The sequence below is a fragment of the Artemia sp. Qi Xiang Cuo genome, chromosome 2 (assembly GCF_049724085.1).
Source record: "Artemia sp. Qi Xiang Cuo chromosome 2, ASM4972408v1, whole genome shotgun sequence".
In the NCBI taxonomy this organism is placed as follows: domain Eukaryota; kingdom Metazoa; phylum Arthropoda; class Branchiopoda; order Anostraca; family Artemiidae; genus Artemia; species Artemia sp. Qi Xiang Cuo.
In genome coordinates, this window is record NC_142795.1 from 7600999 (window position 1) to 7625813 (window position 24815).

Consider the following 24815-nt stretch of genomic DNA (forward strand, 5'->3'; position numbering starts at 1 on the left):
GTATAATTCCTAGGAAACAAGTGATGTCATTTCTAATTCCCCTTTCTTAGATCAATAATTCCCCTCGATATTGCAAATCAATTTCTCAGAAATTCTGTCCCCTTCTTTTATGTAATTAATTTCTCAGAAATTTAGTTCCCCTCTTGTGGATCAATACATTGTCTATGTGATCCTGTTTCCTGTTATCGAATCAATACATTCCCCCACCGATTATCTAAATCAATTTCTCGGAAATCCACTTCCCCCTCGGTTAAGCAATCAATTTCTCGGAAATCCAGTTCCCCTTCGATTACGCAATCAATTTCTCGGAAATCCACTTCCCCCTCTTGTCCTAGATCAATACATTTCTTCCCGTTAATGCACATGTGCAAACTTCACCCCAGTGTCATTACACCTGGACAAACAACAACAAAAACGACCTTGAAAATACATCAAAGTGAGAAAAATCCTGTTTTTTCATTCTCAGTGACAAAAACCATAAAAACTTGCATAAATTATGTGCACCCCGGAACTCATGATAGCTCCCTACTGAAGTTTTCGGGGGCTTAATTTTACACTGGGGGAGAATCAATGAATTTGCCAGTTTTCCTTTACGAAATCCTTTTAATTAGCCTTATTTTCTCTTCGCCGACTAAATATTACATGTGGAGATGTTAAGGGAAATTGTCCGGGGGAAAATTTTTATCGGGTCGGAGCTGTCTAGAGTATTTTTTGTAGGAGCAGTGACTTTTCACGGGAGAAATTCGCCATAGGGGAGTTTTCCACGAGATAAATTATCCAGGGGAAATTTTCCACGAGAGCAACTTTCTACTGCTGGGTGGGTTATTCGCGGGAAAACTTTTCCACGGAGCGGGAGATTTCCGGTGTAATTATAAAAGAAATCTTTTCAAATGCAAGTTTTTTTTCAAATGAAAGTGCACTAAGAAAAATTTTTCACCTGGAACCGTCCGCGAGAAATGTTTCGGGGGGAATTTTCAGCTGGAATGAAATTGTCTGAGAGGAATTTTCTTGGAGAGGGGGGGGAGTTTAAGTGGGAATAACTTTTATTTGAATTTAATAGTCTGCAATCCCGAACTTGGATTGTTCTAGATTAAAACAATACAAATAAATATATCTAAGTTAATTTGTCTTTTTAACATATAAGGTATTCAGAAAAAAATCAAGTATTATTAAGCTCTATGCACAGCTCTAGACGGTTTGACTGTCTGGAGCTGTACATGGCCCTCTTTAAGACTGAGTGACATTGACCACAACTAAGCCTTTGTATTTTGAATTTAATAGTCTGCAATCCCGGCCTTATGTTGTTCTAAATTAGAACAATACAAATAATACTTCTGGATTTATTTGTCTTTTTTAACATCTAAGGTATACTAGAACAAAAAAAAAGTATCCATTTTATTTGTAGACTGCTTGTCCTTGCAGCTCCTGCTTAATAAACTCAAGATGTGCGTCAGGGCCATGAAAGGATACTTTTACACTGGCGTCTTCAGTCATTCTTTGCCACCAAGTTCTCTAAATAGAATAAGAGGAGTTAAACAGTATGAATTATAAAAATAATTGAAGCTTTTTTACATTAATTCTAAGCCAACCGCTCTCTATATAGGAAGGAATTAAATTTCTAGCCCTTTGACTTAAAATTATCTAGTTTAATTGAACGTAAAAACGATCTAACCAAAAACTAACTGTAGAAACTACAAAGATTACAAAAGATCAGGGTTTAAAACTTCCCATAATCATAGTGTTAAATGACCAATAAAGCTAAACAAACTCATATGCAAAGTGGACCTGATTTTCCTATTATTCAAAACCCTGTTCTTGCCCTTTTCTCTATCTCTCTTTTCCTTATTTCCTGGTTCTCTAATTCCCTCTACCTTTGTATTCAATTTTATTTTCTAAATCACACTTACATTTTCTCTTCAGTACTTTTTAATGGCTAGTTTAAAACCAATAATACAAAATATCAGCTTTCAGAAGGGATTAGGGGTTGTCCCAAAGTCGCAAGATTATTATTAAGATAAAGTTATTTATTTATATATATAAGGGCGTAATTTGCTATGGGGCAGGGGGAAACTACCCCCTCCAGACCCAAGCTTGCTCCCCAGACCTCTGTTTGTCCCCCCAGCTGAATTTTAGTTTCTGCAAAAAATCTTGTCAAAATTAAGATAAGCCTGCATAAATTCAAGTATCCAGAGAAACAGGTCAGTTTTCTTTAGTATATCTTTGCCTTTTTGGTAATATATGACCCATTTTTCAGTTTTCACTGCCATTTTTAATTGATTATGGGAAAATTCCCTCCGACTTTGCCCCCCCCCCCAGGATATTGACGAAATTGCGCCACTGGATATATCCTTTCTGAAAGGGACTGATAAAAATAATAATAACACAGTTGTACACGTTATTCAAAAGAGGTATAAGTGAGAAAATAAATAATATTATCTTTCCATAGCTCTGAAATTCATATTTTTAAACACCCTAGCTTAGTAGTAACTGTGCAATGATATGAAATAATTCCGCAAAGCTTATGATTTTAAGACTCAATAAAAGTTGTACCATGTTTGGATATTTTTCTTTCGCCATTTCAAGCGAGTTTCCATAGATTTGTGACAGTGCTTGCATCCTTTCCAACCAAGGCCAGATTGAATAGTCTAACATGCCAGGCTTCGACCCTAAAAAAATGTAATAAACACATCTTGATACCTTTATTGCGATTAAATGGATTCCATTGGGCTCCCATATACAGTTATAAAATTTACTTTGCGTAAAATACGTTAATTTTAAAGATCCAAGAACCGTTTCAAGCAATTGGTAGGTTTACTGTGGAATGTCTTGCAGAACCGTTCCTAGGGTTAGTGATGCCCAGGGAAAAATTTACTTACACCACAACTCCCGATTAAACTATAAGCAGAAAATCTGAAAGGAAACGAACAATTTAATAAAAGTGGGCATCCCCCCCTCCGCAGCACTCCCACCAGCTACGGCGCCCGGGGCAGCTGACCTCTCCCCCTACCTTCTTTAGATGGCTCTGATATCTTACAATGTGTACATACAATTGCAAACAGTCATACTTCATAGAATTGGCAAGTGTCCATAACTCCCGGCTATTCACTATTAGACAAAAAAATCCCATGAAATTATATAAGGGGTACGTTGATTTGAACATTATCTTCGTTGAATTTTGAGTGTTTTATCTATATTTAGTCAAATGTAGCTAACATTATTCTCTTTCTATATTATTTGTTACGCAAATTTTGGTACTGATTTCTGATATCTAATCAATTAGTTTATTATAATTAGTGTAAGGAAAGTATTTCCTCTCTAAATAATAAATTTAAATAATCTACTAAATACAGTTTTTGTACATTTGCTCAAATGAGAAATATTGGCACTTTTAAAAAGACTTTTTTAATGAGAGTAGAGTTGACCTTTTGAATTTGCCAACGCCCCCGTACCAAACAGGTTTTTCTGGTAGGTAAACATTTCTACAGGTCATTACACCTTTGCCAAGAGATTAAACCAGTATTGTCTATAACTTAATTTACGTAGGTTAAACTTCCGGTGGTTAAGAAAGCGTAACGAGTAATTAAAGTATGAGAAATGGGATGCTATAATTAGAATGGTTTTAAGTTGAAAATTGTGACGTAAAAATAACTCAGTTATTTGCTTGCGTGTATAGGAATTCCTATGTTATTTGCTTGCCTGTATTTTGTGTTAAATAAGTAGTTTTTGTATCTTTTAAAAGAGCTTTAAGGGGTTTGAGAGACTCAGTTGCCTGATTCCGTGTGGTTTTTCTTTACTTAGTGCTCATTAAAAACTAAGTTTTGTTTTAAATAAGTAGTTTTTGTATCTGTTAAAATAGCTTTAAGGGGTTTGAGAGACTCTGTTGCCTGATTCTGTGTGGTTTTTCTTTACTTAGTGCTCATCAAAAACGAAGTTTCTGTTTTAAATAAGTAGTTTTTTGCGTGTATAGGAATCCCGTTTTTATTTGCGTGCGTGTATATTAATTGACTTGTTATTTGCTTTCGTGTATATGAATTTCCTCGTTATTTTCTAGCTTGGATTTTACTTCAAAGCATCGTTGATTGCGTGTCTATGAATTCCCTAGTTTTTTTCTTGCGTGTATAGGAATTCCCATGTTATTAGCTTGCTTGTATCGGAATGCCCATGTTATTTACTTGCGTGTATAGGAATTCCCATGTTATTTGCTTGCGTGTATAGGAATTCCCATGTTATTTGATTGCCTGTATTTTGTTTTAAATAAGTAGTTTTTTGTATCTTTTAAAAGAGCTTTAAGGGGTTTGAGAGACTCAGTTGCCTGATTCCGTGTGGTTTTTCTTTACTTAGTGCTCATTAAAAACGAATTTTTGTTTTAAATAAGTAGTTTTTGTATCTGGTAAAAGAGCTTTAAGGGGTTTGAGAGACTCTGTTGCCTGATTCCGTGTGGTTTTTATTTACTTAGTGCTCATTAAAAACGAAGTTTCTGTTTTAAATAAGTAGTTTTTTGCGTGTATAGGAATTCCCTTGTTATTTGCTTGCGTGTATAGGAATTCCCATGTTATTTGCTTGCGTGTATAGGAATTCCCATGTTATTTGCTTGCATGTATAAGAATTCCCATGTTATTTGCTTGCATGTATAGGAATTCCCAAGTTATGTGCTTGCTTGTATAGGAATTCCCATGTTATTTGCTTGCTTGTATAGGAATTCCCATGTTATTTGCTTGCGTGTATAGGAATTCCTTGGTTATTTGCTTGAATGTATATGAATTACCTAGTTATTTGCTTGCATGTATAGGAATTCCCACGTTATTTGCTTGCGTGTATAGGAATTCCCATGTTATTCGCTTGCGTGTATAGGAATTCCCAATGCTATTCCAGGACCTTATGTTCCTTCCTATGCTATTATAAGGGCTTTTCCGTGTGGTTTTTCTTTACTTGGTACCCATTAAAAACTAAATTTTTGTCATAAATAAGTAGTTCTTATATCTTTTAAAAGAGGTTTACGGGGTTTGAGAGACTCGATTGCCTGATTCCGTGTGGTTTTTCTTTACTTAGTGCTCATTAAAAACGAAGTTTTGTTTTAAATAAGTAGTTTTTGTATCTGTTAAAAGAGCCTTAAGGGGTTTGAGAGACTCAGTTGCCTGATTCCGTGTGGTTTTTCTTTACTTAGTGCTCATTAAAAACGAAGTTTTTGTTTTAAATAAGTAGTTTTTTGCGTGTATAGGAATTCCCATGTTATTTGCTTGCCTGTATAGGAATTCCCATGTTATTTGCTTGCATGTATAGGAATTACCTTGTTATTTGCTTGCATGTATAGGAATTCCATGGTTATTTTCTTGAGTTTTTAGGACAAAACATTTGATTTTAATTAGTTTATAGTAATTACATTGATATAATATGGCGTTTATATTACTTACAATGTTATATTCTTTCTTTTATAGGAATTTCATTGTTATTTGCTTGCGTGTATAGGAATTCCCTTGTTATTTGCTTGCTTGTATAGGAATTCCCACGTTATTTGCTTGCGTGTATAGGAATTCCCATGTTATTTGCTTGCGTGTAAAGGAATTCCCAATGCTATTCCAGGACCTTATGTTCCTTCCTATGCTATTATAAGGGGTTTTCCGTGTGGTTTTTCTTTACTTGGTACCCATTAAAAACAAAATTTTTGTGTTAAATAAGTAGTTCTTATATCTTTTAAAAGAGCTTTACGGGGTTTGAGAGACTCCATTGCCTGATTCCGTGTGGTTTTTCTTTACTTTGTGCCCATTAAAAACACAATTTTTGTGTTAAATAAGTAGTTCTTGTATCTTTTAAAAGAGCTTTACGGGGTTTGAGATACTCTTTTGCCTGATTCCGTTTGGTTTTTCTTTACTTAGTGCCCATTAAAAACAAAATTTTTGTGTTAAATAAGTAGTTCTTGTATCTTTTAAAAGAGCTTTACGGGGTTTGAGAGACTCGGTTGTCTGATTCCGTGTGGTTTTTCTTTACTTGGTGCACATTAAAAACGAAATTTTTGTGTTAAAAAAATAGTTTTTTTTATATTTTAAAATAGCTTTCTGGGGTTTGAGAGACTCAGTTGCCTGATTCTGTGCGGTTTTTCTTTACTTAGTGCTCATTGAAAACGAATTTTTTGTGTTAAATAAGAAGTTTTTATATCTTTTAAAATAGCTTTAAGGGGTTTGAGAGACTCAGTTGCTTGATTCCGTGTGGTTTTTCTTTACTTTGTGCCAATTAAAAACACAATTTTGTGTTAAATAAGTAGTTCTTGTATCTTTTAAAAGAGCTTTACGGGGTTTGAGAGACTCTGTTGCCTGATTTAGTTTGGTTTTTCTTTACTAAGTGCTCATTAAAAACGAATTTTTGTGTTAAATAAGTATTTCTTGTATCTTTTAAAAGAGCTTTACGGGGTTTGAGAGACGCGGTTGACTGATTCCGTGTGGTTTTTCTTTACTTGGTGCCCATCATAATCTAAATATTTGTTTTAAATACTGAGTTTTTGAATATTTTAAAAGATATAGAAGGTGGTTGTCGGACCTTGTGTCCTTAGTCTGTGTGGTTTTTCTTTAATGATTGCTGATTATTAACTTAGTTTTTGAGCTGGTTTTTTAGTTTTTTGTATATTTTGATTTAGAGTTATGGTGTTTGAGATACGCATATTCTTTATTAAGTTTTGTTTTTCTTTACTTAGTGCTCATTAAAAACGAAGTTTTTGTGTTATTATTTGAGAAGTTAACTTTAGTATTTTATGGTTTTATGTGCCTGAAATCATGAATTAGAATATTTAATTACCTGTGTAGGGTTTTCAGACCTAGGTTTTTTAGATTTTCGTGTGTGTTTGACTCCTGGGGTTTATTATTTGAGAAGTTAACTTTAGTATTTTGTGGTTTTACGTGCCTTAAATCATGAATTAGAATAGTTAATTAGCAGTTTATGGTTTTCAGACCTAGGTTTTTTAGATTTTCGTGGGTGTTTGTTTCCTGGAGTTTATTATTTGAGAAGTTAACTTTAGTATTTCATGGTTCTTTCTTGAATTCACCTGCTGGATAAACAAAAAGACATTTCGTTCAAGAAATGAAGACAAAATTCTAAGTAAGTAACAAACTCTTTCTTGGATACACAATGCAGAAATTTCATTTAAGAAATTATGAAAAAATTCTAAGCAAGTAACAAACTCTTTCCTGAAGTCACCTCATGGATACACAATTCAAAAACTTCATTTAAGAAACTATGAAAAAAATTGTAAGTAAGTAAGTAACAAATTCTTTCTTGAAGTCACTTCTTGGATACACAATACAGAAATTTCATTAAAGAAACTATGAAAAAATTGTAAGTAAGTAGCAAATTCTTTCTTGAATTCACCTGCTGGATAAACAAAAAGACATTTCGTTCAAGAAATTATGACAAAATTCTGAGTAAGTAACAAACTCTTTATTGTTTTCATGACTTAGATACACGATGTAGAAATGTAATTCAAGAAATTATGAAAAAATTCTCAGTAAGTAACAATTTCTTTCTTGAAGACAACTCTTGGATACACAATACGGAAATTTCATTCAAGAAATTAGGAAAATATTTGTAAGTTAGTAACAAACTCTTTATTGATTCCACCTCTTGGATATACAATACAGATATTTAATTCAAGAAATTAGGACAAAATCGCGAGTAAGTAATAAACTATTTATTGTTTTCACCTCTTGTATATACAATGAGGGTATTTCATTCAATAAATTACGAAAAAATTGTAAGCCAGTAAGAAACTCTTTCTTGAAGTCACATCTTAGATACAAAATGCAGAAACGTTGTTTAAAAAAGTCTGAAAAAATTTTAAATAATTACGTAATAAATTCTTTCTTGAGGTCAACTATTGCAGACACAATGCAGAAATTTCATTGAAGAAATTATGAAAAAATTGTAAGTAAGTAGCAAATTCCTGCTTGAATTCACCTGATGGATAAACAAAAAGACATTTCGTTCAAGAAATTATGACAAAATTCAAATTAAGTAACTAACTCTTTCTTGAAGTTACCTCTTGGATACACAATGCAGAAACTTCATTTAAGAAATTATAAAAAATTGTAATTAAGTAGCAAATTCTTTCTTGAATTCACCTCTTGGGTAAATGAAAAAGACATTTCATTCAAGAAATTATGACAAAATTCTAAGTAAGCAACAAACTCTTTCTTGAAGTTACCTCATGGATACACAATGCAGAAATTTCATTTAAGAAATTATGAAAAAAAATTGTAAGCAAGTAACAAACTCTTTCATGAAGTCATCTAGTGGATACACAATGCAGAAATTTCATTAAAAAAATTATGAAAAAATGGTAAGTAAGTAGCAAATTCTGTCTTGAATTCACCTGCTGGATAAACAAAAAGACATTTCATTCAATTTCATTCAAGAAATTATGACAAAATTCTAAGTAAGCAACAAACTCTTTCTTGAAGTTACCTCATGTATACACAATGCAGAAATTTCATTTAAGAAATTATCAAAAAATTGTAAGTAAGTAGCAAATTCTTTCTTGAATTCGCCACCTGGGTAAATAAAAAAGACATTTCATTCAAGAAATTACGACAAAATTCTAAGTAAGTAACAAACTCTTTCTTGAAGTTACCTCATGGATACACAATGCAGAAATTTCATTTAATAAATTATGAAAAAAAATTGTAAGCAAGTAACAAACTCTTTCATGAAGTCACCTCGTGGAGACACAATGCAGAAATTTCATTAAAGAAAATATGAAAAAATTGTAAGTAAGTAGCAAATTCTTTCTTGAATTCACCTGCTGGATAAACAAAAATACATTTAGAGTTTAGCGCCACTTAGAGTGGCGCGCCACTCTAAGTGAACCTAGATTAACCCAACTTTTTGGATATCTCTCTCACTATGACTCTGTTTGTGTGTCGTGTCAAAAACCAGTCTGGTTGAAAACGTGGAGTTTTCGTACAGGTCACTTTTTTGCAATGTGTAGGAACCAGTGGGGAATCCCCGCTCGTTTGGAAAGGTGCCAAGGAAAGGCAAGCAAATAGCATTTAGTTTCAAAACGTGTTTAATCACGTGTAGAGGTTCCCATAGAATGAAATTTCTATATTGTGCATGTAAACGGCGAATTCAAGAATGAGATTTTTACTTACTTAGAATTTTGTAATAATTTCTTGTATGAAATGTTTTTGTTTGTATCCAAGAGGTGAAATCAATAAAGAGTTTGTTAATTACTTTCCTTTTTTTATAATTTCTTGAATTAAATTTATACATCGTGTATCTAAGTCGTGAAAACAATAAAGAGTCTGTTACTTACTTGGAATTTTCTCATAATTTCTTGAACGAAATGTCTTTTTGTTTATCCAGCAGGTGAATTCAAAAAAAAAATTTCCACTTACTTACAATTTTCTCATAATTTCTTTACTGAAATTTCTGCTTTGTGTATCCACGAGGTGTATTCAAGAAAGAGTTTGTTACTTACTTACAATTTTTTCGTAATCTCTTAAATGAAATATCTGTATTGTGCATTCAGGAGGAGGATTCAGGAAACAGTTTGTTACTTACTTAGAATTTTGTCATAATTTCTTGAATGAAATGTCTTTTTTATTTATCCAGTAGGCGAATTCAAGAAAGAATTTGCTACATACTTACAATTTTTGATAATTTCTTAAATGAAATTTCTGCGTTGTGTATCCATGAGGTAACTTCAAGAAAGGATTTGTTACTTATTAAGAATTTTGTCATAATTTCTTGAATGAAATGACTTTTTTTTATTTATCCAAGAGGCAAATTCAAGAAAGAATTTGCTACGTACTTACAATTTTTTATGATTTCTTAAATGAAGTTTCTGCATTGTGTATCCAATAGGTGACTTCAGGAAAGAGTTTGTTACTTGCGTACAATTTTTTCATAATTTATTGTATGAAATTTCCGCATTGTGTATCCAAGAGTTGACTTCAAGAAAGAAATTGTTACTTACTGAGAATTTTTTCATAATTTCTTGAATTAAATTTCTACATCGTGTATCTAAGTCGTGAAAACAATAATGAGTTTGTTACCTACTTAGAATTTTGTCATAATTTCTTGAACGAAATGACTTTTTTTTGTTTATCTAAGAGGCGAATTCAAAAAAGAATTTGCTACTTACTTACAATTTTTGATAATTTCTTAAATGAAGTTTCTGCATTGTGTATCCAAGAGGTGACTTCAAGAAAGAGTTTGATACTTGCTTACAATTTTTTCATAATTTATTGAATGAAATTTCCGTATTGTGTATCCAAGAGTTGACTTTAAGAAAGAAATTGTTACTTACTGAGAATTTTTTCATAATTTCTTGAATTAAATTTCGACATCGTGTATCTAAGTCTTGAAAACAATAAAGAGTTTGTTACTTACTTAGAATTTTATCATAATTTCTTGAACGAAATGTCTTTTTGTTTATCCAGCAGGTGAATTCAAGAAAGAATTTGCTAGTTACTTACAATTTTTTCATAATTTCTTTAATGAAATTTCTGCATTGTGTATCCACGAGGTGACTTCATGAAAGAGTTTGTTACTTGCTTACAATTTTTTTTCATAATTTCTTACATGAAATTTTTGCATTGTGTATCCATGAGGTAACTTCAAGAAAGAGTTTGTTACTTTCTTAGAATTTTGTCGTAATTTCTTGAATGAAATGTCTTTTTTATTTACCCAGGTGGCGAATTCAAGAAAGAATTTGCTACTTACTTACAATTTTTTGATAATTTCTTAAATGAAATTTCTGCATTGTGTATCCATGAGGTGACTGTAAGAAAGAGTTTGTAGCTTACTTAGAATTTTGTCATAATTTCTTGAATGAAATTGAATGAAATGTGTTTTTTTTTATCCAGCAGATGAATTCAACAAAGAATTTGCTAATTAATGAAAAAGTTCTCAAAATTTATGTTATAAAATTTTTTCGTTGTTTATCTAAGAGGTGACTTCATGACAGAGTTTACTTTTTTACAATTTTTTTTTTCATAGTTTATTAATTTAATTTTCTTAATTGTGCATCATGGAGGTAACTTCAAGAAAGAGTGTGTTACTTACTTAGAATTTTGTCGTAATTTCTTGAATGAAATGTCTTTTTTATTTACCCAAGAGGTAAATTCAAGAAAGAATTTGCTACTTAATTACAATTTTTGATAATTTCTTAAATGAAATTTCTGCAATGTGTATCCAAGAGGTAACTTCAAGAAAGAGTTTGTTACTTACTTAGAATTTTGTGATAATTTCTTGAACGAAATGTCTTTTTGTTTATCCATCAGGTGAATTCAAGAAGGAATTTGCTACTTACTTACAATTTTTTCATAATTTCTTTAATGAAATTTCTGCATTGTGTATACAAGAGGTGACTTCAAGAAAGAATTTGTTACTTACCTATTTCCAATTTTTTCATAGTTTCTTAAATGAAATTTCTGCATTGTGTATCCAAGATGTGACTTCAGGAAAGAGTTTGTTACTTGCTTACAATTTTTTCATAATCTATTGAATGAAATATCCGCATTGTATATCCAAGAGGTGAAAACAATAAAGAGTTTGTTACTTACTTGCGATTTTTTCATAATTTATTGAATGAAGTATCTGTATTGTATATCCAAGAGGTGAAATCAATAAAGAGTTTGTTACTTACTTACAAATATTTTCATAATTTCTAGAATGAAATTTCCGTATTGTTTATCCAAGAGTTCACTTCAAGAAAGAAATTGTTACTTACTGAGAATTTTTTCATAATTTCTTGAATTACATTTCTACATCGTGTATCTAAGTCGTGAAACAATAAAGAGTTTGTTACTTACTTAGAATTTTGTCATAATTTCTTGAACGAAATGTCTTTTTGTTTATCCAGCAGGTGAATTCAAGAAAGAATTTGCTACTTACTTACAATTTTTTCATAGTTTCTTTAATGAAATTTCTGTATTGTGTATCCAAGAAGTGACTTCAAGAAAGAACTTATTTATTATTTACTTACAATTTTTTTCATAGTTTCTTAAATGAAGTTTCTGCATTGTGTATCCAGGAGGTGACTTCAGGAAAGAGTTTGTTACTTGCTTACAATTTTTTTCATAATTTCTTAAATGAAATTTCTGCATTGTGTATCCAAGAGGTGACTTCAAGAAAGAGTTTGTTACTTACTTAGAATTTTGTCATAATTTCTTGAACGAAACGTCTTTTTTTTTATCCAGGAGGTGAATTCAAGAAAGAAACATGAAATACTAAAGTTAACTTCTCAAATAATAAACTCCAGGAAACAAACACCCAAGAAAATCTAAAAAACCTAGGTCTGAAAACCCTAAACTGCTAATTAAATATTCTAATTCATGATTTCAGGCACGTAAAACCACAAAATACTAAAGTTAACTTCTCAAATAATAAACTCCAGGAGTCAAAAACACACGAAAATCTAAAAAACCTAGGTCTGAAAACCCTAAACAGGTAATTAAATATTCTAATTCATGACTTCAGGCACATAAAACCATAAAATACTAAAGTTAACTTATCAAATAATAACACAAAAACTTAGTTTTTAATGAGCACTAAGTAAAGAAAAACCACACGGAATCAGGCAACTGAGTCTCTCAAACCCCTTAAAGCTCTTTTAAAAGATACAAAAACTACTTATTTAACACAAAAATTTCGTTTTTAATGGACACAAAGTAAAGAAAAACCACACGGAATCAGGCAACAGAGTGTCTCAAACCCCGTAAGGCTCTTTTAAAAGATACAAGAACTACTTATTTAACACAAAATTTTGTTTTTAATGGGCACCAATTAAAGAAAAACCACACGGAATCAAGCAACTGAGTCTCTCAAACCCCTTAAAGCTATTTTAAAATATACAAAAACTGATTATTTAACACAAAAAATTCGTTTTTAATGATCACTAAGTAAAGAAAAACCACACGGAATCAGTCAACTCAGTCTCTCAAACCACTTAAAACTCTTTTAAAAGATACAATAAACTACTTATTTAACACAAAATTTTCGTTTTTAATGGGCACCAAGTAGAGAAAAACCACACGGAATCAGACAACCGAGTCTCTCAAACCCCGTAAAGCTCTTTTAAAAGATACAAGAACTACTTATTTAACACAAAAATTTCGTTTTTAATGAGCACTAAGTAAAGAAAAACCATACGGAATCAGGCAACAGAGTGTCTCAAACCCCGTAAAGCTCTTTTAAAAGAAACAAAAACTACTTATTTAACACAAAAATTTAGTTTTTAATGGGCACCAATTAAAGAAAAATCACACGGAATCAGGCAATCGAGTCTCTCAAACCCCGTAAAGCTCTTTTAAAAGATATAAGAACTACTTATTTAACACAAAAAATTTGTTTTTAATAAATCTCTTCTCTGCTCACTTCAAAGAGCCCAAAATAGGGCAGTGAAGGCTACTTTTCTTCTTCCTCGTTTTTACCCTTCCTCTGATCTTTATAATGATACTGGAATAGCTCCACTGGATCGTATTGTGGGTAAAAGTTACCTTTATTTAGCACATTCTGCTTTTCTAGGTAGACTCCCACCATCTCTGCAGCAGTTTTTCTTTCTGTCAGGCTCAGGTAGGTATTCTTCTTTTTTACGTAGCTCTTATCGCAGGTTCATTTTACTTAAGCGTTCATCGACAGCAGGTCAGAGGTCTCCTGTTTATCAATCTATTTTACTATGGAACTCCATCCGTCCTGATGTCCCTCTATCTCTTTCTGCAAAGGCACTTTCTCGCTGGGTATTTCCAGTATAGTGTTTTCCCCCTTTTTTTTCATTTTTTGCATTCTATCCACATTTATGTCTTTTTTTCTTTTCTTTTTTTTTCATTAAATATATTTCAAATAATTATACTATTTTATACTATTATTTATCCTATTTTAATAAATTTATATTATCTAATTTTTTTTTTTTTTTTTTTTTTTTTTTTTTAGTGCTTTATAATATTGTGTTATTTATTCTTTTTGCCCTTTAAAATCTTAGATTGTTTGGGGTGTTTAAATTTTTAAGTTTGTAATTGTATTGTTTTTTTTTTTAGTATTAATAAATTGATTCATTGATTGATTGATTGATAATGGGTACCAAGTAAAGAAAAACCACACGGAAAAGCCCTTATAATAGCATAGGAAGGAACATAAGGTCCTGGAATAGCATTGGGAATTCCTATACACGCAAGCAAATAACATGGGAATTCCTATACACGCAAGCAAATAACGTGGGAATTCATATACATGCAATAACATAACATGGGAATTCCTATACACCCAAGAAAAGTACTTTTGTAGTATTGTTCAAGCAAGAAAATAACCATTTAATTCATATAATCTAACGAAATTACCTTTGTTCTAAATATACAAGCAAGAAAATAACCAGGGTATACCTATACTCGCAATCAAATAACATGGGAATTCCTATACACGCAAGCAAATAACAAGGGAATTCCTATACACGCAAAAAACTACTTATTTAAAACAGAAACTTCGTTTTTAATGAGCACTAAGTAAAGAAAAACCACACGGAATCAGGCAACAGAGTCTCTCAAACCCCTTAAAGCTCTTTTAACAAATACAAAAACTACTTATTTAAAACAAAACTTCGTTTTTAATGAGCACTAAGTAAAGAAAAACCACACGGAATCAGGCAATCGAGTCTCTCAAACCCCGTAAAGCTCTTTTAAAAGATATAAGAACTTCTTATTTAACACAAAAATTTTGTTTTTAATGGGTACCAAGTAAAGAAAAACCACACGGAAAAGCCCTTATAATAGCATAGGAAGGAACATAATGTCCTGGAATAGCATTGGGAATTCCTATACACGCAAGCAAATAACATGGGAATTCCTATACACGCAAGCAAATAACAAGGGAATTCCTAAACAAGCAAGCAAATAACATGGTAATTCCTATAAAACCAAGCAAATAACATTGTAATTCCTATACTAGCACGCAAATAACACGGGAATTCCTATACACGCGAGCAAATAACAAAGGAATTCCTATACATGCAAGCATATAACTTGGGAATTCCTATACACGCAAGCAAATAACAATTGAATTCTTATACATGCAAGGAAATAACATGAGAATTCCTATACACGCAAGCAAATAACATGGGAATTCCTATACATGCAAGCAAATAACAAGGGAATTCCTATACACGCAAAAAACTACTTATTTAAAAAAAAAACTTATTTTTTGATGACAAATTATTAAATAACACACAAACTTAATAAGAAAACAGAGTCTCTCAAACCACTTAAATCTATTTTAACATAAAAATGAAATACCTATTTAAAACAAAACATAGTTTTTAATTTGCACTAAGAAAAGAAAAACAACACGGAGTCAGACAACAAAGTCTCTCAATATCCTTAAAGCTCTTTTAAAAGATACAAAAACTACTTATTTAACACAAAATACAGGCTAGCAAATAACATGGGAATTCCTATACACGCAAGCAAATAACATGGGAATTCCTATACAAGCAAGTAAATAACATGGGAATTCCTATACACGCAAGCAAATAACATGGGGAGTACTATTAACTCAATCAAATCCGCATTGTGTTCATGTCCTTAGTAGCAAAGAGCGTGGGCACTCATATACACGCAAGCAAATAACTTGGGAAATCATATACATGCAAGAAAATAACTAGAGCCTTACTATACACGCTCGGCAATAACCAGGGACTTAAAATACACGCAAGAAACTACTTATTTAAAAAAAAAACTTCGTTTTTAATGAGCACTAAGTAAAGAAAAACCACACGGAATCAGGCAACAGAGTTTCTCAAACACATTAAAGCTCTTTTAACATATACAAAAACTACTTATTTAAAACAAAACTTCGTTTTTAATGAGCACTAAGTAAAGAAAAACCACATGGAATCAGGCAACTGAGTCTCTCAAACCCCTTAAAGCTCTTTTAAAAGATACAAAAACTACTTATTTAACACAAAATACAGGCACGCAAATAACATAGGAATTCCTATACACGCAAGCAAATAACTGAGTTATTTTTACGTCACAATTTTCAACTTAAAACCATTCTAATTATAGCATCCCATTTCTCATACTTTAATTACTCGTTACGCTTTCTTAACCACCGGAAGTTTAACCTACGTAAATTAAGTTATAGACAATACTGGTTTAATCTCTTGGCAAAGGTGTAATGACCTCTAGAAATGTTTACCTACCAGAAAAACCTGTTTGGTACGGGGGCGTTGGCAAATTCAAAAGGTCAACTCTACTAATGAGCATACTAAAAATCTATTAAAAATGCCTGATTAAGTTTTATTTTAACTTTTTTTCAACTTTCATAGCTTGCTTTGATTTTTAAAAACATTTTGAGGGGACCCTCTAATTTAATATGATTAATCCGTATGTTAATAATCACTAATAAGAGGATTGATTTTGAGGCCGTAAAGGGATAACATCTTTCAACAACATAATTAAATAAGAATATAATTAACAAAATATACATAAATCTATCATCGTTCCATGTAAGGCACTAAATTGTAGGCTACAAGGGATACTTTAACCTGAAGCGAATATTTTTTTCATTTTACAAGCAGAGTCAGTTGGTGTCTGAGGCTCACAAGAGAGTATATGTTTTTTTCCCTATTCTTGTCTGTCGTCTGTTCGGCTCTTCTGTCATTTGATTTTGATTTCCGTGAGGATTGATTTTGAGGCCGTAAAAGGATAACATCTTTCAACAACAAAATTAAATAAAAATAGAATATACAAAATATACATAAATCTATCATCGTTTCATGCTAATTAAATTTAAAAATAAGATAATTTAATAAATTCAATGAAGAAAAACGACGAGACTGCGGCCAGTAGAGAGAAAAGATAAAAAACTAAAACAACGCGGATATTTCGCCTGTATCTAAACTAGGCGTCTTCAGCACAAGAGAAAAAAAACAAACAAAACTAAAAAAAAATAAAGCCACCACTAATAAAATACAGTTGTCGCATCTGATCCACATAGGGAAAAGAAGCTATTAGAGTTACTTCGACGAGATCATCAAAGCAACCGAAGTAAAAATATAAAAATTTAAAATCAAGTTAATTCGCAACAGAAAAAAGTACGCCTAGATTTGATACAGATGAAATATCCGCAGTGTTTTAGTTTTTCATCTTTTTCTTTCTACTGGCCGGAGTCTCGTTTTTTCTGTCTTTGTTAGTTTTTTAGGATGTTATTCACGAGCCAGAAAGTGAAGATGCTTAGCTTTCCATCTAATATTCACGACTAGCAAAAATCTTCGCGAGAAGACAGAAATGGTTAGATTTGGAAAGTGAATCCAGCCCAATAGTGGAAAGCGTTCTTGGCTAGTAGTTTTTAGCGCTAAATTCAAATTATTGCGCTCATTCGTTTAATAAAAATTTAAATATTGTCTCTTTTTTTTATTTTGCAATCAATAGCATCAACAGTTGATAAGCATTTTTTTAAACCTTGCAGTATCATGACTGAAGTCGATTATTAATGGTATTTTATCTAGAGAAATTAACTATGATAATGGGAATGTAATCAATTTTCAAATAACTTTCTTTTTCAGTAATTAGTTGCGATAAGCTGGTTTTATAGTTAACAGCAGGTTATATTTACTAGTTACTAGTTGGTCTTATAGGCCAGTTTCATTTTTCACGATTAGCACTTTATACATGGCTTGTGGTGAATAAACCTGTTTAAGCCAAGCATTAGACTAACAGTTGCGTACTCGTATGTACAGAAATAAAATTATGCTATGTAAGGGAATTTTGAATAATGGAGAGCTGTGGGGGCTAAGAATTTTATAAGAAAAAATAATTCAAAAGAATTAAGATTATATAAGTCTATGGTGACAGATTCAGCTGCATTAGTTTAAAAGGCTGTGTGCAACATACCTGGCAACAATTATATTTAAAAATCCTCCTCTTGAACAATGCAAGCTCTATTGATCAGTCCAATTTGTTTTCTACTGTCTCGTTTAATTATAAAACGTTTTAGACCTTTCTTTCGATCTGGAATTTTTATAATAAACCTATCACTCCTATATCTTCAATGGCTAAAAAACTACTCTGTGGCAGTCAAGAAACCGCAACTCGTTTCCTAGTTTTTCCATCCTCCTGTCAAATATGGATTTTATGATATACCGCTGTTTAACTTACAATTATGACTTATTTTCCATTTTTTTCTTTTCTTTTTTTTATAGATTATTTCATTAAGCAGAAAATACATATTTAGATTATATCGTTAGTATCGACTATTGTAGCAACACCGTCAGTACCGGTGGTGTAGAACCACACTTACCACAGAAACACAAAGTATGCTTAGAATACGACCGAAAACAGATATAGAATTAATCTTTAAGCTTATTTCAGGTGAAGAAACGTAAAATTTTGAATAAACAAATTAAAATATCACGAGGGGGCATCACGATTTCGGAATTCCTAGGTGGCACATGGCACAAAATCAGTTGGGAATAACATATCTAGAGAGTATCCTTCTTTCTGTGGAATATTAAATGTTTAAGATATAATAAATTTTACTACATTTGGACTCCTTCTTAACAGTGGAAATTGCACAAAAAACTGGGTAATCCTTGACACACCTGCATAGAAAGGGGTGCCCCGTTTTACCAATTGTCCCTCGAAATGGTTCAAAATGTCCGTGGCTTCAGCGATTCTACGATCCTTGTCAGTTGCACCTTTATTCTTGACCAAATATGCCAAATTCTGTCCAACCTGAAAAATTGTAAGAGTCAATAATATTGCTTTAAATTGTAATTAACAAGACCAATCAGGTTAGTATTTGCCTATTATCAGTCAACATTTAACTATGTTTCGTTTCTCATGATTTTCCTTTTTATGGTTTAACATTGAATAAAAAACTAACCAGCCTTAATTCCAGACGGATTTAGATCGTGCCAGATTCGTCTAAATTTAAATTTTCAGATTCTTATTAAAATTTAAATTTAACTTCCATTACAGAACTTTGCTTCTATTAAGCAACTTACCTCATTTCTTACATAATTGTTCATGTATGACACTGATTGGTAATACGTGATAAACAGAGAAGTTTTAGAGCAAAATTTCTGTTTTATTAACATTTTTACTAGTTTGATTTGGTCTTTGTTCGATTAAATAATCGTTCTTCAACAGAAAAACATACACGTTTACTACATTTTATTATTATTCCAATTTTTTCTCTGTTTGCTTTCCTTTATCTCTGTTTGCTTTTTTTTATTGTCATTTTGTTTTTATTGTCATTTTGTGGTAATAGCTCCGGGACGTGGGTCAGGAGGTCCCACGCCCACACCATATATGGGCATAGAGTCATTAGGGAGAACACGTGGTTAATGGGGTCAATGACCTCTTTTTCCAAGGTCGATTTATTTGATGTTTCTATGTGTAATAGCTCCGGGACGTGGGTCAGGAGGTCCCACGCCCACACCATATATGGGCATAGAGTCATTAGGGAGAACACGTGGTTAATGGGGTCAATGACCTCTTTTTCCAAGGTCGATTTATTTGATGTTTCTATGTGTAATAGCTCCGGGACGTGGGTCAGGAGGTCCCACGCCCACACCATATATGGGCATAGCCTCCCTAAGGAGAAAGATTACGTAATGGGGTCAATGACCTAAATTTCACAACAACAACAACGACCTTGACATTCGCTGAGAGCGTGCACTTACAACAACATCGACCTTGGAACACCTGTGCTGTCGACCTCAATTCACCTATCGTGAATCAATAATTCCCCTTAGAAACAACAAATTAATTTCCCTTTCTTGACAGATCAATCAATCAATGACATCATCTGTCAGACTTTAAAAATTTTCGCCTAGAAACATTTCTCCAGGAATAGATCCAAGTCATTAATGTCTTTGCCTCGGAAACAACTCTTTTGGTCGAACTCCAAAAGATATTAATAACCAAAGGCCACGGAAATAATTAGGCAAGAAACATCTTAGCGATGAATTGTTTTAGTGCTGGAATCAGGTTTCCTATTAATTTGAAATGCGTTAGCACAGAGATGCCAATAACAAAGGAACACGCTGAATTTACGTTTAGGGATAATTTGGGCGAAACCGTTTTAGACAGGTTATGGAACTATTTCGGCGAAACAGATAGAGACATTCTAAAAGAAGATTTTTGAAGAGATTTTAGAAGAGAATTTAAAGGTGAAACTCTGTGGTCGTTATAATACACAAGTTTCATTTGAACAGTGTTGTGAGGTCCTCTAACCCAACCCCAAAGGGTTCCAATCCTCCTACCCCAACCCCCAAGGCAGCCCCCGGTCCTCAAAGCCCCCCAAACCCCCAAAGGCCCACCCAGACCCCCAAATGCCATACCCGGCCCCCCCCCCAAAGGCCCATCGAGTTCCCAAAAGACCAACAGGGTCCCAAAGGCCCTCCACCGGTCCCCAAATGTCCCCCAGGCCCCCAACTGCCCCCCCCGGACACTCAAAGGCCCCCCAAGCTCCCAAAGGGTCACCGGCGACCCAAAGGCCCACCCAGACCCCCAAATGCCATCCCCGGGCTCTCCAAAGACCCATCGAGCTCCCAAAGGACCAACGGGGTCCCAAAGGCCCTCCACCGGTCCCCAACTGTCCCCCCGGCCCCCACAGGCCCCCCAGGCACCCAACGGCCCCCCCCGACCCCCCAATGCCATCCCCGGATCCCCAAAGCCCATCCCCCGGTCCCCAAAGGTCCCCCCGAGCTCCCAAAGGACCACCGACCCTCAAGAGACCCACAGACCCTCAAAGGCTCTCCCCGTGCACCCGTCTTTCGTTGATGTGTGTTGTCTGAAACCTATGATTTGGGATGTTTAGTTTGCTACTTCAGGGTTTTCTGAGCTAAGGTTTCCTAGTATTTCCTAGGTGAATGTTGTCTGAAACCAATAGTTTGGGATGAGTAGTTTGCTATTTCAGGCTTTTATGAGCTAGGTTTCTTAGCCTTTCGTTGGTGTGTGTTGAGTGAAACTGATGATTTGGGATATATAGTTTGCTATTTTTGACTTTTCTGAGTTGGATTTCTTAGTCTTTCATAGGTGTGTAGTGTCTGAAACCTATGATTTGGGATGTGTAGTTTGCTATTTTCGACTTTTCTGAGCTGGATTTCTTAGCCTTTCATAGATATGCGTTGTCAGAAAATTATGATTTGGGATGTATAGTTTGCTATTTCAGGCTTTTCTGAGCTAAGGTTTTCTAGTATTTTGTAGGTGAATGTTGTCTGAAACCAATAGTTTGGGATGAGTAGTTTACTATTTTTGACTTTTCTGAGCTAGGTTTCTTAGCCTTTCGTTGGTGTGTGTTGAGTGAAACATATGATTTGGGATATGTAGTTTGCTATTTTTGACTTTTCTGAGCTGGATTTCTTAGTCTTTCATAGGTGTGTGTTGTATGAAACCTATGATTTGGGATGGGTGGATTGCTACTTTTGACTTTTCTGAGCTGGATTTCTTAGACATTCATAGGTGTTTGTTGTCTGAAACCTATAGTTTGGGATGACTAGTTTGCTATTTTTGACTTTTATCAGCTAGGTTTCTTAGCCGTTCATAGGTGAGTGTTGTCTGAAACCTATGATTTGGGATATGTAATTTGCTATTTCCGACTTTTCATAACCGGATTTCTTAGTCTTTCGTAGGTGTGTGGTGTCTGAAACCTATGATTTGGGATGTGTGGGTTGCTATTTTTTTGACTTTTCTGAGCTGGATTTCTTAGTCTTTCATAGGTGTGTGATGTCTGAAACCTATGATTTGGGATGGTTAGTTTGCTATTTTCGACTTTTCTGAGCTAGATTTCTTAGCCTATCATATGTGTGTCCTTTCAGAAAATTATGATTTGGGAGGTGTTGTTTGCTTTTTGGACTTTTCAGAGCTAGGATTCTTAGTCACTCATAGGTGTTTGTTGTCTGAAACTTCGAGTTTGGGATGAGTAGTTGGCTATTTCAGACTTTTCTGAGCTAAGGTTTCTTAGTATTTCGTAGGTGAATGCTGTCTGAAACTTATGATTTGGGATATGTAAATTACTATTTCGGGCTTTTCTGAGTTGGATTTCTTAGTCTTTCATAGGTGTGTAGTGTCTGAAACCTATGATTTGGGGTGTGTAGTTTGTTATTTTCGACTTTTCTGAGCTAGGTTTCTTAGCCTTTCATAGGTATGTGTTGTCAGAACATTATGATTTGGGATGTGTAGTTTGCTATTTCAGGCTTTTCTGAGCTAAGGTTTTCTAGTATTTCGTAGGTGAATGTTGTCTGAAACCAATAGTTTGGGATGTGTAATTTGCTATTTCCGACTTTTCATAACCGGATTTCTTAGTCTTTCGTAGGTGTGTGGTGTCTGAAACCTATGATTTGGGATGTGTGGGTTGCTATTTCAGGCTTTTCTGAGTTGGAGTTCTTAGTCTTTCATAGGTGTGTAGTGTCTGAAACCTATGATTTGGGGTGGGTGGATTGCTACTTTTGACTTTTCTGAGCTGGATTTCTTAACCTTTCATAGGTGTTTGTTGTCTGAAACATATAGTTTGGGATGACTAGTTTGCTATTTTTGACTTTTCTGAGCTAGGTTTCTTAGCCGTTCATAGGTGAGTGTTGTCTGACACCTATGATTTGGGATATGTAATTTGCTATTTCTGACTTTTCATAACCGGATTTCTTAGTCTTTTGTAGGTGTGTGATGTCTGAAACCTATGATTTGGGGGTGTTTGGGTTGATATTTTTTGACTTTTCTGAGCAGGATTTCATAGCCATTCGTAGGTGTGTGTTGACTGAAACCTATGATTTGGGGATGGTTAATTTGCTATTTTTGACTTTTCTAAGCTAGATTTCTTAGCCTTTCATAGGTGTGTCCTTTCAGAAAATTATGATTTGGGAAGCACACAAAAACTTACACATGCACACGAAAACTTACATGCACACAAAAACTTAAATGCACACAAAAACTTACACACACACACACACACACACACAAAAATAACACATACAAACACAATAAAACTAACACACACACTAAAAAAATAACACACACACAAAAAATTACACACACACACACACACACACACACACACACAAAAACTTAAACATGAACACAAAAAAAACACACACACACACGCACAAAAACTTACACACACACACACTCACAAAACTAACACATACACACACGACAACTTACACACACGCCAAAACTTACACACACAAAAACTTACACATGCACACGAAAACTAACACACACACACACACACGAACACAAAAACACACACGCCAACACTTACACACACACAAAAACAAAAACAAAAAAACACACACACACACACACACAAAAACTTACACATGCACACGAAAACTTACATGCACACCAAAACTTACATGCACACAAAAACTTACACACACACACACACACAAACTACACACACACACACACACACTAAAACTCACACACACACACTCCAAAACTTACACACACACAAAAACTTACACACACACACACAAACACAAACACAAAAAAACTAACACAAGAACACAAAAAAACTAACACACACACACACAAAAACTAACACACACACAAAAACTTACACACACACACACACACAAACACAAAAACTTACACATGAACACAAAAACTCACACACACACACGCACAAAAACTTACACACACACACTACACAAAACTTACACACACACACACGAAAAATTAGACACACACGCAAAAAATTACACAAAAACAATATTACACACACACACACACACACACACACACACAAAATTACACACACACAAAAAAAAACTAAAACACACAAAAACTTACACAAACACACACACACACACACACAAACTTACACAAACACACGAAAACTTATATCCACACGCAATAGACTTAGACACACAAAAACTTACACACACACACACACAAAAACTTACACACACGCACAAAAACTTACACACACACACACAAAAAGTTACACAGACACACACGAAAACTCACACACACACTCAAAAACTTTCACACACACACAAAAACTAACACACACACACACACACACACACAAAAACTAACAAAAGCACACTAAAACTTACATTCACACAAAAACTTACACACACACACACACTAAAACTTACACAAACACGTAAAAACTTTCACCCACAAAATCTTAGACACACAAAAACTTACACACACACACAAAAAAACTTACACCCACACGCAAAAACTTACACACACACACACACAAACTGACACACATAAAAACTTACACACACACACACACACACACAAAAACAAACACCCACACTAAAAAAAATACACACACACAAAAACTTAAACCGAAACACACACACAAAAAAACTCACACACACACACACACACACGAAAACTTATGCACACACACTCAAAATTACACACACACACACACAAAAAAAAACACACACACAAAAACTTACACAAACACACACACAAAATCACACACACACACACACAAACACAAACAAAAACTTACATATGCACACTAAAACTTACATTCACATAAAAACTTACATGCACACAAAAACTTACACACACGCGCAAAAACTAACACGCACACACAAAAACACACACACACAAACACACACACACAAACACACCCACACACACACACACACTCACACACCCACACTCACACACACACTAACACAAACAGAAATACACACAAACAGACACAGACACAGCCACACTAACACTCTCACACACACACTCTCACTCTCTCCCACACACACACCCAAACCCACACACACACACCGACAAAAAAACAAACAAACAAACAAACAAACACACACACACACACACACACACACACACACACACACAAACACA

The 24815-nt window shown here is 33.7% G+C and overlaps 1 protein-coding gene across 1 annotated transcript in view; it reads right to left on the reverse strand.

Moving 5' to 3' along the window:
- Positions 1-1332: 1332 nt before the first annotated feature.
- LOC148954860 (pyrimidodiazepine synthase-like) overlaps positions 1333-24815 on the reverse strand; it is a 31616-nt gene continuing 8133 nt past the window's right edge. The window contains exons 2-4 of the mRNA XM_089105372.1: positions 18581-18713; positions 2551-2666; positions 1333-1512 (exon numbers count right to left, since the gene is read on the reverse strand). Of these exons, the coding sequence (XP_088961498.1) occupies positions 1396-1512; positions 2551-2666; positions 18581-18713 (366 nt within the window). The 3' untranslated portion in view covers positions 1333-1395. The remainder of the gene's footprint in view (positions 1513-2550; positions 2667-18580; positions 18714-24815) is intronic.